The 16,015-nt window shown below is 28.4% G+C and overlaps 2 protein-coding genes across 6 annotated transcripts in view; one reads left to right on the top strand and one right to left on the bottom strand.

Annotated features, from left to right (window-relative positions):
- Positions 1 to 2,707: 2,707 nt before the first annotated feature.
- Positions 2,708 to 8,170, bottom strand: LOC127281055 (probable Golgi SNAP receptor complex member 2). Its single transcript, XM_051304544.1, has 2 exons — positions 7,861 to 8,170; positions 2,708 to 3,478 (listed from the first exon to the last, which is right to left on the bottom strand). The coding sequence occupies exons 1-2, from the start codon at positions 7,998 to 8,000 to the stop codon at positions 2,980 to 2,982; spliced, it is 639 nt and encodes a 212-aa protein (XP_051160501.1). The 5' UTR covers positions 8,001 to 8,170; the 3' UTR covers positions 2,708 to 2,979.
- Positions 8,171 to 10,226: 2,056 nt separating this feature from the next.
- The window catches only part of LOC127281051 (protein kinase C-binding protein 1), a 32,228-nt gene continuing 26,439 nt past the window's right edge, over positions 10,227 to 16,015 (top strand). For 2 of the 5 annotated variants that reach the window (XM_051304540.1, XM_051304535.1), the window contains exons 1-2: positions 10,269 to 10,416; positions 10,523 to 10,783. In XM_051304540.1, coding sequence (XP_051160497.1) covers positions 10,747 to 10,783 — 37 coding nt within the window. In that variant the 5' untranslated portion in view covers positions 10,269 to 10,416; positions 10,523 to 10,746. Of the gene's footprint in view, positions 10,427 to 10,522; positions 10,784 to 16,015 lie in introns of all 5 variants that reach the window. The other 3 variants (XM_051304539.1, XM_051304536.1, XM_051304537.1) reach the window with 3 other exon arrangements.

Here is a 16,015-nt window from a genome sequence, read left to right as displayed (position 1 = left end):
AAGTATTAATTAACTAAAATATTTGCATAATTCTCATAATATTCAAGTATTTTTCTAAATATTGAATTTTTTAATATTTTATTTAGAAAAATTGTATTCCAGGGGATACAATAATTAAGTTTTAGAATATATTTAATTAAAAATTAAATAACTTGAAAATTTTATTATTTGAATACATGAAAAACTGTATACAAATTTCTAAAAGAATTTAATTCAGATTTTAAAAAATGATTTGATATTTCGAAGAGATGCAATTAAAGTTTTTAATATCTTAAATTTTTTTTTAATTTTTAAGAGTCAAACCATTATGTTTCGACTAAGGTCGTTGCGTACCAATTTTAAAAAATTTGATATCTTCAGAAATGAATCGAAGCTATCTATAATACAAAATAAAAAGAATAATGTTAAAATTTCTAATATGTCTCTTTTAATATAAGTTTAAGGGGAGATTATGGTGATTTTTAGGTTTTTTCAAAGTTTTTTTTTATAGTAAAAAAAATATTTATTAGTTACAATTTTTTTATAATAAAATATACATATTAAAGAGTAGAAAACAATTTTTTTTACAAATAATCTATTAACAAATTGCTACCGAAAGTGGCACACTTTAAGTTTGTCACACTTTTTCTCTGGAACAGTTAATAAGATTCTATGTTTAAAACAAACACTTTTTGAATTTTCGCGATTTTCACCACTGAATGTCTCTGTTAATAAAGAGTAAAAAAAATTGTCACTTTTAGAATATTTAAATCACATCATAATTTACACGCACTAAAAGTTTCGCGTTGTTTTTTTTCATTATTTTCAGAAATTATAACTCATTTAAAAATGTACTTTATTTTTAGGTTAAATATGTATTTTTATCTTTGACCCTTAAATAATTGAATTTATTAAGGAATTGTATTAAATTTTTTGAAAATATATACTTAAATTTTCGAAGAATAGTTATGGAAAAATATGTAAATAATTGGATTGTATATCTATAAAAATCATGATTTCTTGATATAAAAAAATTCTGATTTAAAAGTATTATATTATGAATTAAAGGTGAATCTTGAAAAAAATTATTGCTAATTTCAAAAATTCTTAAAAGGCTGTAAATTGCAGTTTAACTACAATTCTTTTGAGAGCATGAATCGTTTTTATGAAAAGCATAAAGTTCTTGTCACTATTATTATTATTATTATTATTAACTTCATACATCGATTGCTTCTGCATTTGTATATGGTTCCCATAATGGTCAAGATTGATGGGGGCAAATGATTGATATATTAAAGTTTTTGCAGATTCTTAATAGTAGGTACCAAGTAGATTTTCTACTTGTCATATTTGTTTAACTTGTCACACACGTAGAAAACTTTGTGTTGAATTTCTATTTGGATCTATTGGTTATTTTATGTAAGATATTTATGATATTAATAACTTAGATTTTTCTCATTAATTAGTTATCTTAACATTTGCAGGCCTCGGATTGACATTTAGCCTTTTTTTAGAAAAAAAGTTTATCCAGTCTGATTTATGAAAATTAATGAAATTTTTAAAAAAATCAAATTTTGAAATATGTTAAAATTGAACACTTTCTTAGTTCATTAATCATAATATTATGACTTAATTTTTCTTTTTTTTTGTATGAAATTAATAATCAGAAGTAGGAAGTTTGGAATCTATTTTTTAATCTTAAATTTCGTACTTTTTAAAAAACGTTATTATTCAAAGAGTATTTAATATTCGGTACTGACACTTACCAAAAGTTTAAAATTCTTAATTCTGTACTGAAAAATAATAAAATTGATGCAGAAATATTTTTTCTTTAAATAATATTCGCAATTTGAAATTTTGCGGAGTTTGTAACTAATATGGTCCGGAACCTCCTTTTGATTATTAATTTTATATAAAAGAAGAAAATTTAAACCAAAATATGCTTTATTATATGTATAAAACATAAAAATGCTACTCAAATTTAACAAAGTTATTCTCTCATTGTCAGATGTTAGACAAATCGAATTTAAAAGAAAGTCAAAAAAACTCTGAGCCCTGCATTTGAATTAGAAGTTTTAAAATTTTATTTATGTACATAAAAATGTATCTATTTGTAGTATTATTTCTTGGACCAAAATAAATTTCATTTTTATCAACATATAATCTTTATTTGGTTATAATCGACTTAAAAATGTGTATGACTTACAATTTAGTGCGGAATTAAATCTATCTTAATTATAAGGTGATTGAAAAATACTCCTTCTTTGTGAGCCTATTAAAAAAAATTAAAAATATTTCAAATATATAAAAACCAATAAAATATTTAAAAATAGACGAAAACACAGGTCTCTATAGTTTTTTTTATTTTCGATATAGAAGTAGTTTTCAATGTATTTTCAATTTTAACTAATTATTTTGACCTCTTATTGACAGAAAAGGGTAATTTTTGTTCACTTTTACAAAAATTGCCTCCATTTTATTAATTTTGGGTGAAATTTAAAAATCGAGGTACGGGCGATAGCAAGGACATCTTCGGTAAAAAAAATATTCTTGAAAATGTGCTTTTTTAAAGGAACTCACATTGATATCCTCCCTTAAGCTTACGAAAATAAAAAAATGTTTGAAAAAGGAAGTTTAAATCTTGAGAACTATCGTGTTAAAAAATTTGGAGATTTTTGTGTTTAAGGGTTCTATGATCTTGCTACTCTTAAAGTAATTAATGCGTCAATTTCTCTTATTACAATATTTATTGAGAAATAAGTTTTTTTTTACAAGATAACAAATAGTGAAAAATTAAAACATTAACATTAATGTGTAATATTCTGTAATTTAATGCATTTTTCTATACAAAAAACCTAAATATAAGTAAAATGGAATTTGTCAACTATGTACAAAAATAATAAATAAATTAATTACAATTAAATAGCAGCATATATATTAGAAACTTTTGAAAATGTAACGGACAATATACATAGAGTATAAAAAACCATGTCTCCTATCCTACGCGAGATAGACTATAACCAAAACTATCACAAGAACTGTAAAGAGCATACCGCCGATCAAGATAAAGCCATCTTGCCGAGCTCTTTGTTCTATCAATCTCATTGTTGTATTTGATAAACCTAAAGTATTTCCAATGTCTATTAACCTTTTATGTGCTCCCTTCAATGTCATTCTCTGAGTCCTCAAATTCTCTAAAATACCGGAGCCATGAGAAATGAGATCATCCACACCACGTGTAGCATTATTTAAACTATTGTTGTGTTGTGAATTGTGATCTATCATTATATCGATATGATCGTTTGGTTTGAATTTTCGTGACAATAGTGCCTCCCTTTCTTCTTCCTCTTGTTGTCGACGTAATATTTGGTTTCTCCATGAACTTAATGCAGCTGTCAGGTGGCGACTGTCGTATTTTAACTGGTCCACCCTCATTTTGGCATTCTGCCTTTGAGAAATAGGACCTTTCATGCATAAAATTTCAAGTCGTTCGCAATTTCTGCATAAAAAAATTATAAAATATTATTTTTCAATATATATATACGATGTCAGACTTCACAAAGTTGAATATTTTTAAAGCAGACAAAATAGAGTGTTTATTTTTATAACAAAAAATGTAGAAAATAATAATTATTTATATATAATGTATAAAATAAATTAAACATTATAGTACTTGAGTTTGTTTATAGTAATTAAAATTGAAGTATTTCAATTTAAACGAAGAGTAACAAGAAAAAGTTCTTTCTACATACTTATAGAAAACTGTGGCTCCGGATCAAATAACTTGCCCAACGCTCAGACAATCGCTCTAATGGTAGTCAAGTCCGTTCAAAAGTGAAAAAAAAAATTAGAAATTAAATTTTTTTAAACGTACTACCATGTAAAGAACAGAAAAGCGCAATTTTTTTGTCTTTGGAATTTTTTGTAGGATTAAGTATTATTTTTAATGACTTTCTCAATTTCATTAAAATTTAAAACATAAATCGTCCTATATTAAAAATATTACAAATTAAAACAAAGTGAATTGTTTAATTATTTTTTAATAAAAATTGAGACGTGTCAATATTTATGGTTTCTCAACTTCAGCGACAAAAAGTATGCGGGGAACTTTTAAATTGAAAGAACTTCCAGTGAGAGATTTGTTTATTAATATATAAAGAAGTTTTCTATGAAGTATGAATGCATTTCATATCAAATATATAAATAAAATATATAGGGGAGTGTCCCCGGTTGTACAGCAGGTTTCGTTTTTTATCTATAACTTTTAATTGTATTATCCAATTTTGATTGTTGAGGTTCCATTTTAAAGCTAGAGTAAATACCTAACTTTGTTTTAAGAAACTAGGTTATTTTTATTTTAAAACAGAAGAATTATGAAAGAATTTCAAAAGGTAGTGTTTTCGGACCAAATAAAATTTGACCTCGGTTGTGCACTTCCAAAAATTACTTAAAAATGTAAAAATACGAAGAAATACAAATATAAAAGTAAATTTTTATATTATTTAATTATTAAAAATGGCTTTAATATTTACAGATTTTATACATATATTATATTTTATATGTGTTTTGTTCGTTGACGACTTTGGCGAAGCTATTCTACTTAGACCTTTAATAGTGCCAATAATGTGAAATACAAAACTACTTTAATATTAGTAACATTTAATCAGATGCTTTTTAAATTACTTAAATATCAAAATAAAGTCGATATTTGATCATAAAACTACAAAAAAAAATATATTTTTTGGGGTGCTGCATAACCGGGTCTAGGACAAATTTGCAAATGACCTCATAATTTTTTTCGATTCAATTATTTTACAAAAATTCCTTTTGCAACATAAAGTAGAGGACTAAAGTTGAATTTCTACATGTTGTAAATATTTTTTAAGCTCGTTAGCTTTGCTTGAGAAACAAGTAAAAAAATTAGTTTGTTACAAAACGGGACAAATCATTGCAGTGTTTTTTCACATAGTGCTCAGATAAATGAAACTGAAGTTACCAACGATGATTCAACGAAAAAAATAAAAGTTAAGGATTCTAATTCTCATCAATGAAATTTGATTATTTTCAACCCTCCAAAACCTGAAATAAAAAAAACAGTAGGGGAGACCGGGGTTACTTCCCTGTTGAAAATTCCTATGTGAGAACACATATGGGATCCCATCCAGGATCTCTTGTGAGTTCTTATGTGGGTTCCCATACAGGTTCACACATAAGATCCTGTATGAAAAGGTTCCTGGGATGAACTTGCGTGAGATCAAGCGCACGATCTTATGTCTCTGTAAAAGCAATAACACAGGATCCCATGAGGTTTCCTGTGTAGGTTCCTATATGAACAACACGATAAATAGGAACACACATGGGATCTTATCCGAGATCTTGTATGAGTTCTTACATAGGTTCTCACATATAAGAAGATTAATAGCAGCTTAATAAGATTTCATATAAAATCTTATTAAGCTGCTATTAATCTTCTCAAGCGCACGATCTTATGTCTCTGTAAAAGCAATAACACAGGATCCCATGAGGTTTCCTGTGTAGGTTCCTATATGAACAACACGATAAATAGGAACACACATGGGATCTTATCCGAGATCTTGTATGAGTTCTTACATAGGTTCTCAGATTTTATATGAAATCTTATTAAGCTGCTATTAATCTTCTTATATGTGAGAACCTATGTAAGAACTCATACAAGATCTCGGATAAGATCCCATGTGTGTTCCTATTTATCGTGTTGTTCATATAGGAACCTACACAGGAAACCTCATGGGATCCTGTGTTATTGCTTTTACAGAGACATAAGATCGTGCGCTTGATCTCACGCAAGTTCATCCCAGGAACCTTTTCATACAGGATCTTATGTGTGAACCTGTATGGGAACCCACATAAGAACTCACAAGAGATCCTGCATGGGATCCCATATGTGTTCTCACATAGGAATTTTCAACAGGGTTGGCGCACTTTTTACTCTTTGTTGTGTAACTCACTCTTTTTTGCTTTTTTAAAAAAGTTATTGTATAGAAAACTTGTTGTAACATCTCAGCTTTAATTTAAAAAAAATAAAATTGCAATACATTTAATACTTTTGTTTTTATACCACTTTATTTGAAGATGTGTAAAGCGCGCCAAGCGACCCCAGCCCGGGGTTGCGTGGCGCAGGAGTGAAATTAATTAAATTATGTGATTTAAAGTTTAAACAATATAAGATTTAACAAAATAAATCTTGTACTGTAATTTTACAATAAAATTATTTTAAAAATTAGAAAATTTCATTTAAATTAAAAGCATTTTCTATGCAATCGTAAAATTATCAAAAAATATATATTTTTTTTGGGTAATTACGCTGTGAATATTTAAAAACTCATTATTCGGTTAAATTTTTTGAAAAGGATTGTTATTGGTGCTTATTAATGTGTAAATTTCATATAATCAACTGCATTTAATCATTTTATTAATATTTAAGGAAATTTTCAGATAACCGCGCCACCTAACCTCGAATGTACTTTTCAAATATTTATTAATTTTTTCATAAAAACTGTTAATATACCTAAATCAAAATTTTTTTTTGTTTCTTAATAACAAATATATAGAACTCAAAACTTAATATTTGAGCTCTTCTAAAATTCATTTTTTAAAGAGATATCACAAAAAAATGAAGAAGTTAAAAAATTAATTTGAAGTTCCAAAATCAGTTCCAAAATCTATGCTCCACAATAATTTATGAATATTAATGAAATTTTGTACAAACTTACAGTTCATCAAGTACTTTAACTTGAATGAAGTGAAAAATTAATTTAACTTAACACTTTTGAATAAACTCAAGTGCGCCAAGCAACCTCTGCGCCAAACAGCACTCCCCTATTTATAATTGTTTTATCACGGATTTACCGAAAATCTCGAATTTTCAAGTAAATTGCTATTTCCTCGCCTCAGAAGCAATTTTCCTTTTTTTTAAAGGCTTCTAGCATTGAAATAAATAATTATCAAACGAGAAAAATTGCTTCCGAGTTGAGGAAATGGCAATTTACTTGATATTTCGAGATTCTCGAAAAATCTGTGACAAAACAATGATAAATACTGTTTTTTTTTATTTCAGGTTTTAGAGGGTTGAAAATAATCAAATTTCATTGATGAGAATTAGAATCCTTAACTTTTATTTTTTTCGTTCTCCCCTATAAATTTCAATGAAATAGAGAAAGAAAAAAATTCAAGTTTTCTTCATTATTATTAAGTTATGCATTTCTGTTTTCTACATGGTAGTACGTTTAAAAAAATTTAATTTCCAACTTTTATTTTCATTTTTAAACGGACTTGACTACCATTAGAGCGATCGTCTGAGCGTCGGCCGAGTTATTTGATCCATTTTCATGAGTGAACAGATTTCTGTAGAGAAACTTTAAATGATAGAACTTTTAAGTAATACTAAAACAATATTGTCCCCAGGTGGACATAAATGTTGCAGGAATATTCGCAATATCGGACCATATGTTGTATTATTTGTGATTGCTTATAATAACTTCTAGGTGCAGAAATTACTAAGTTTCATATACTAGTAGTTATAGTAAAATAAATATTCAAGCCTGATTTATATATGCACAAAAAATTGGAATTATTATACATGTCTTAATTTAAAATGATTTATTCAATTTTCAATTTTGATTAACATAATTTTGTATCTAGTACCATTTTTAATGTAGTAAACAAATGAATTGTCATATTTTCAGTATAATAAAATAATAGTTCCATTTTTCTTTCTCAATAAAAAGATCTTTGAATATGCTTTAAATTTACGAAAGGAATAGGTTAATGAACTAATTATGATAGATAATAATTTTTTGCTATTATGTATTATACTTAGCTGACATAATTAAAAACAATTACCTATTAATAAGGTTAATCTTTGCTTCAATATCATTTTCCACTTCCTGAGTGTTTCCATTCAGCGAATTTCTTTCTAATTGTAAAAACAAATGTTGTGTTTCCTGAACTACTTTATTAGTTTGATGATATAAAGTCTCCATATTTTAAATAAATGTTTTTACTTCACTTCTACATAAATGTTTAAAATTTCGCTGATAATACAAAGAATTGACGTGTCACGTGGTTTAAACAAACACAAACTTGGAGTTTAAATGGCAAACGTGGAACAAATCCATGGTGGGGTCGCTTTAAGCCTAAATATTTGATAATCAGCTGATTAGAGCCAAAATCCCCACTCGCCATTTGTCATAAATCTCTTAGGCTGCAGTCCCATGGCAGCGTTTTGCGTTGCGTTTTGTCACTAGACCATGAGTGTAAAAGAGATGCAGATATATGTTTGCTATGTTTACACTCAGGGTCTAGTGACAAAACGCAACGCAAAACGCTGCCATGGGACTGCAGCCTTAAACTACTGCACCCTACTCTAGTGAAAATTTAGTAACTTTATAGTAACTTTTAATTTTAAAGGCCAACGCACAATAGGTTCGCGAACGAGATGCATGAGATAGAAAAGGATACAAATATATCTCTGTCCTTTTCTAACTCATGTTTCACGTTCGCGAAGCTATTCTGCTTAGGCCTTAACAATAAAGTCACTAATTTTACTAGAGCAGCATGCGGTATGTTACGAGCCAAGTTGTATATTTAATTGCGCAAGCGCAATTTCACTTGGTTATTTTGTGGATTCAGCCTTAGTGTTAATCATTAAGATGAACCGGGAAAGTTTAAATAATTACACAATTAATTTCCGTTAAACGGAGGGAAAATCCTCTTGAAGACGAACAATAATAATTAGATAACGAATTAACCAATTATTAATTGTTCCGACTTCTAGATTAAAACCCAAGCTTTTATTAAATATAGAAAGAGACAAATACAAAGTTGACTTGGAGCGAACTCGACAAGTCGAAGGCAAGATAAGATCTGACGTAAAGCATAAAGTACAAGTAGTGGAGAAGCGCTCAGCTGTGAGTCCATGTGGCTTCTTTGCGCATGCTCTTTATATTTTCTTATTCTATGCTGTTTCCAGCAACACTGCACTGCACAACACTACGTATCTTATTTACTATATACACTTTACTAATTATATATTTCAAGGTATATCTTATACATAATATTTATTATATTATAAATATTATAATTAACAATATAACATACTCATACGTATTAATGTAATAATTAATTATTATATTGTTATTGTGTAAATAACACACACACACACACACACCACGATTATATATTTAATAATGTTTTATAGAGAAGATGATGATTTTTAATTTATATTTTTAATGTAAAAATCTAGTTGATATAAAATATTTCTTTACAAATATTTTATTCTTTGTTTGATCAATACGTGACTTTTCTCGATTTAGCGAGTCTACATGTGTGTCTGGTCAACATGTGTTTGGTGTCCTGTAGAGAAAGGACCACAACTTTTTCAAGTGGATTTTTTATGATCTTTAAGGGTTTTTATTTCATGGTTGGGATTAAAGGAAAGTTAGAATCATATTTCCTTTTGCTATTTTACTTAATTTATGACTTTTCTTAGAACTGTTTATATTCTTTGATTTGAGAATAAGACTTGAAAATACTTAAAGCGTGAAGATATTATTTTACAATTAAGTTAACTTTTTATAGTTTCCTCAATTGCTAAATTTATGTGAGAATAAATTCTAGAATACAAAATATTAATTATTTAATATTTTGAATATTTATTATTTAGCGCGTAAGTATCGTTAATTCGAGATATCGAAAAGTTATTCGAGCGAGAATATAGTCGCTCGTTACAGGTATTTGATGAGAGTTATGACAAATGGGCCGTTTCCGAATTGGGATTTTTAGCGCACTTTTGATAAAGTGTATACTCGGGAAGTATGCAGTGTCCTTATTTTTCCGTGCGCAAACAAGGACACTGCATACTTCCCGAGTATACACTTTAACAAAAGTGCGACAAAAATCCCAATTCGGAAACGGCCAAAAGGAAAATAGTTGTCCAAAGTAGGTAAACACTAGATGGCGTATTGCAGTTTAAACAATCCCAATACTTTAATTTCGACAAGTTGCAAATTAATTCGAAGACTACATGTGCAATTCAAGATATTTGATGTATTCTTACCTATATAATATATTATTTATAAATATTTAAATTATATAACTTAAATTTCTAATAATATATTCATAATAATTGTCACATTATTTGAAATATTTAGAAAACTGGCGCGTTAATCACAACAACCAATGACCGTCCACATAAACCAGCCAGCTGACTCAGTCAAGATGGTTGCTGTTATAACCAGCGCAGAGTAGTTTCCATTTCAGTCTGTCTTAAGGCTAGACCTTGTTAGTTGAATCATGTCATCACTGCTCAAAACTGAGGAGGTAAAGCAGAGTTTTTAACATAATGTAGAAAAGAATAAAACAAATTTCTTTCAATATCATTCTACTAAAGGTATTTCTGTATGTACAAGTTCGTAAAACAAGTTCCTTCAACTTTTTAAGTAATAATATGACATTTTTGTTTTCACGAATCTACTCATATTTAATTGTATATTTATTTGTATAGAATACACAATGGTCACGTGATGTGGATAATTGAGCGCATCATCAGAAGATGGCATGATGGTCGATGGTGTTCTCAAGTTCGTAGCATAACATTTTTAGGAAAAAAAATATATATGCTCATATTTTCTGGATTTTCATAAGCTCAAGTTTAATTTCAAGTCGATTTTTAATGGATTCCCATGCTTTTAATAAACAACGTTTCTCATAACAATAGTTTAAATACTGATGAATGTGAAAAGTTGTACATTTCTACGACGTAAAGGTAATTTTTTTTCATTTTCACATCACTACTGCTTTCGCTTTCTAAAAACGCTAGCTCCATTTGTTAATAATTATTGCTCATTATCAACTGGTTGGAATACAAGGAAAATTATTTAAAACTTGGATTTTTCATTAGAAATATTATAGGCTTTTAAATAACCTAATTTCACTTTTGTTTTGAGAGGAAAACGTTTAGATAAATGGGATCAAAACATTTTCTCTCAATCATTACTTTTCTATATGTAAATATTTAAAATAAACTAATCTTCTCATTATTGCTTAAAATGAATAACATGAAGAATGGACTGCGATTATTTGCTCGCTCACATATTACAGAGTTTACTTTATCCCCAAAAATCCCTAAAAATAGAAGCCAGTGAAATCATTAATAAAGTAAAGGAACCAATTACCCAGACGGTTTTAATTGTCGAGCTGGCCTGGTAATAACCTGAAATATTGTCTATAAATAGTTTATTTGTAAATGTAAAATATATTTTATATTTTCAATAGGGTAGAGGGTCCCAAGGTGGATGTAATTTTTTTTATGCTCTAGAAATCAAACTGTATAAGGTATCTTAAAATATTATATAGCACATGAAAACACAGAGACTTAGGTATCTTTTAGTCGTAGAGATAGATTTTTATTTTGCACGCAACAAATTTTAGCACCATTTTTTTTAAAATGTTGCAAATTTCGATTTTAAAAAAAGGATGAACACCTTATTGAAAGGAAGTGAGAAATGTGTATAATCAAAAATAAACATGATGAAAGAATTTTTAAACTGATTTTCTACATCTTTGTTATATTTATTAAGTAAAATAACACATAAATTTCAATAAATAATTATTTTAATCATTTAATTAAAATAAATTGACAATTAAAAGTAATTTTAATCAGAATTGTCTGCATCTTAATTCGTTTTCAATTTTCTTTCGATAACTCCACTGTTTCATTGCGGAAAAATCAAGTATGTAAATGACGAGACTAACAATATTATTTAATCAAGTGTAAAATTTAAAACAAGAATAAATAAATTGAGGAAAAGTGTCTAACTTGTAAATAATATCATTTTTCGAGAACCAGTTAAAAAATGTGTATAAACATAATATCGATAAAATCAGTTTAGAATAATACGATATATATAAATAAGATTTTAACGATACGTACCTATTTGAAATAAAAAATTTAGATAACTTTACCGACTTAAAATAAATTCTATTACTAAACTTTTCAAAATGAAAAATTAAAGTGGTATGTGTAGTAGAAAAGTGAACAAGTTTTTTTCTCTTCTTTGAGAATTAAACGACAGCATGAATTGAGAATTTATCACTTGGTCGTATTTTAAATAATAACGAAGATGATATCGATCACATTTCATCTCTTAACATTTATTATGTTAAATCTTTATTAACTATAATGTTGAATTAAAACATGTACATGATTGCATCGTCAAACAGTATTCAACTATGTATGTATATCAAAAAGTTTAAATATAGGGGAGATAAGGGATTTGTGCTCCAGGTTTTGTTTTTCGATCAGAACTATTACATAAATTTTTTTTGACTATTCTATTATATAGAACTTTTAGTACACGTACAAACACAACTTTTGGCATGATTGATTAATTAAAATTCAAAACGGAAATAGAAATTTTGCTTGTTTTTCGAAAATACTTGTTTTATGACTTTTCAAAAACAGTGGGGAGTTGTGTTTCACCGTTAAAAATTGAAGAAAAAGACATATTTTTTAAAATATTCTTTATTTAAATTATGAAATATGAAAAAGTAAGATAACTTAAATAAAATAAAGTAATAGATAAGATAATAAAAGATTAATTTTAGATAATTAGATATTATCTTATATTTGATATAATGTCCATATAACCGATTTTTCATACTACAGAATTTTTACTTAATCGAAAAATCGACAAAAATCGATACAAATAATCGACAGAAAGATTTCGGCACGACCTCTAAAATCAACCAATCAAAAATTATCAATAAAATTGTGGTCGGTTGATTTTAAAAGTCGCGCCGAAATCTTTCTGTCGATTGCTTGTTTGGCCATTTGCAATTTCGGACAAATAAAAATTATATTAATTAGAAATTTTGTTAAATAATTTTTCGGTTAAGTAAAAATTCTGTAGTGTGAAAAATAGAGATTATATGGAAATTATATCAAATAATTCGAACAAATAAAAATTCATCTGAAAGAAAATTCTATCCAATAAAATTTTTTTAAAATGCCTATTATGTTAAAAGAAAATTCGAGCAATTAAAAATTCTGACAAATAAAAATTCTGTGAAGTGAATTTTCGGTTATATAAAAATTCTGTAATATAGAAAATCGTTTTGATGTTTTTTAGAACATAATCATATTAAAGAAAATATTTATAGATTCATATTATATTGTTTGATTACACTTTAAAAATTCTCTTATTCTCTCCCTTGATCGTAATAAAGACAGTGATATTGTTTTCCTTTATTACACTGTAAAAATTTTTGGAAATTTTTCTATTGGAATAGTTAGAAATATTTTGAAAAACGTTATGATCCTAATATTAAATTTGAATTTTTATACTGTGTTTAGTTTATGATTTCACATACTTTGTCCGACGTTGACGTTAGATCGTTAATATTCTAACAAAAATGTTAACATAATTTTAATTTTATTATTTTACCGATTGATGATTATATATTTTAATATTCCTTTCTTGGTTTCCATTTTAACGTTATTTTTTTGTGAAAAATACTTTTATGTTAAAAATGTTTGTGATAAAAAATTTTCTGTTTTTGAAACATAAAATAAAGAATATTTCTTAGTTAATATTTTTTAATCCTGACTCTGAGTTAGGGATATTTTTTGATATTTTCAATATTTTCTTCGTTATTATTTAAACGAGAGTTTGTTTTTCGTGTTTTCTGATGCTTCAGACTTCAGATCCATATTCCGTCAATTATATTGAAAATTATCCTTTGTAATTTAACAAATTGTATCTTCTTGACAATTTGTTCCTTTACTCTATTAATTGTTTCAAAAACACAGTATTCAAAAATACTTGAAACTTTTTTCATCCTTTCATCTTACGATAACAATTTAATCTATCTTAGAAATTATCGCTTGTTAACCCTTGGGCGGGCAAGCAGGTCCATTGGACCCTGCAAGTATCTATTTTTTTAATTTCTCCGAATGGTTATCAAAAAAGAAGTTAATCCTAAAAATTCTTTTAAATTTACCAAAAATACATCCGAATACTTTTACAGTTTGCATATTCCAATTGTAAATGATGCCACATTGGTGTTAAAACATTTTATCGGTACGAATGGACAAGATACTTTGTCGACGACAATATTTTGTGGAATTGACAAACTGTAGGTTTAAGGTAACTGAAAATCGTTGCTGCAAGTGCGCCAAATCAACGTCGATGAATGAATCCGACAGCGAATGACATATTTTTTTCCCATATCATTCAAGATTCAAAAAATTTTTTTTTTTAAGGGAAATGCGACAGTAAATAGATAAAAAAAATCCGAGAAAAAATCCTTTGTAATGATTTATTTGATAGGAAATTTAGGTACCTAAATATTTCCCTCAAATAACATTGTGTCATCAAAAAAGTCAATTTCTTCTGATTTTTAAAAAGAAGATTTTGTATCATTTAACCACACTGGCGGGTAAAATGATTTACCCCAGTAAACCAGATCTACAAAATATGAAAATAATGATTACTCCAATTCAAGGTAAAGAAAAGAAGAACAATTCTGTTTTACTTTTCAGTAGCACCACTGTACAGTGAGGAAATCTGTTCATTTTTGTGTAAAAATTATAGAACTTTTAACACAGTTAATATTATAATATAATAAAAAAAATTGGAAATGCACACTTAATCTCGAAAGATTGGAAGAAAAATACGGAGAAACCCTTGTAACCAATAAAAAAGTTTTGCTAAGTTACAATTTCATTAGTGAAATGTGTTAAATTAAAGTTCTACGATTTTTACACAAAAATTATCAGTTTTCCTCACTCACAGCTGCTCAGAAACTACAAATTTATTAAATAAAAAAACGAAAAATGTTTATGTTTAATTTAATTTTACGAGGTCTTTTTCAGAATAATTATCGAATTCGTTGTTAAGTTTTCAAAGTCAGAAATTTATTGACTACATGTTTCGATATAATAATGTCCTCATTGGATCTTTTTACTCAAACTTTAAATAAACAAATTAAAGATAACTAAGAAGCAGAAAATTAGAGAATTATCTTTGAGACATGTACATAGGAGGTTTCAAAGAAACCTCCTATAAAATGTTAGCTGCATATTATACTTGTTGATAATTAAAAACAAAAAAAGTTTTTTTAAAACATGTCATTTTTTTTCTGCGGCCAAAATTTATTTCATTCTTAGAAAATTAAGAAAACAGATTACAGGATTTTTTTAATTTAATAAAATTATATCATCCAGATTCGCGGTAGAGAATCGACGCCAAGTAAAAAAAAATTTTCCACGAATATATTTTCTCAAAATATTGGCATTTTTCGATCAAAATTGGATATCTCGAAAAGTTCTTTACCGATTTTGTTCAAACCTTTTTAGCCGGGTAAAAAATGTAAAAAAATTTATTTCTGTGGTGAAAATGGGAGGATTCCCAAAGAATTACCCAGGTGCGAATTTCGGTCGGCCGCCAGAGTTGGGCCGACCATGGTAAATATTTGCACCCAAAGTTGGGCCGACTATGGCTGCCGACGTCGGCAGTCACAGTTGGGCCGACCATTGCAGCCATAGTTGGGCCGACTATGGGGGATTATGGTCGGCACAACCTTGGCAGCCATAGTTGGGCCAACCTTGGCTGCCATAGTTGGGCCGACCAGGGGGGGTAATGGTCGGTCCAACTATGGCAGCCACAGTTGGGCCAACCATGGCTGCCATAGTTGGGCCGACCATGGGGGTAATGGTCGGCACAACCTTGGCAGCCACAGTTGGGCCGACTAAGGGGAAAATGGTTGGCACAACCTTGGCAGCCATAGTTGGGCCAACCTTGGCTGCCATAGTTGGGCCGACCATGGGGGACAATGGTCGGTACGACCTTGGCAGCCAAGGTCGGTCCAACCTTGGCTGCCATAGTTGGGCCGACCATTCTTCCCCATAGTCGGCCAAACTATGGCAGCCACAGTTGGGCCGACTAGGGGGAGAATGGTCGGCATGACTTTGAAAACCGCAGTTGGGCCGACTACG

The sequence above is a fragment of the Leptopilina boulardi genome, unplaced genomic scaffold (genome assembly GCF_019393585.1).
Source record: "Leptopilina boulardi isolate dan_hultmark-lab unplaced genomic scaffold, ZJU_Lbou_2.1 LbouV2_262, whole genome shotgun sequence".
Classification (NCBI taxonomy): domain Eukaryota; kingdom Metazoa; phylum Arthropoda; class Insecta; order Hymenoptera; family Figitidae; genus Leptopilina; species Leptopilina boulardi.
Note: the sequence above shows the minus strand (reverse complement) of the source record. Positions and strands in the feature narration are given on the sequence as shown.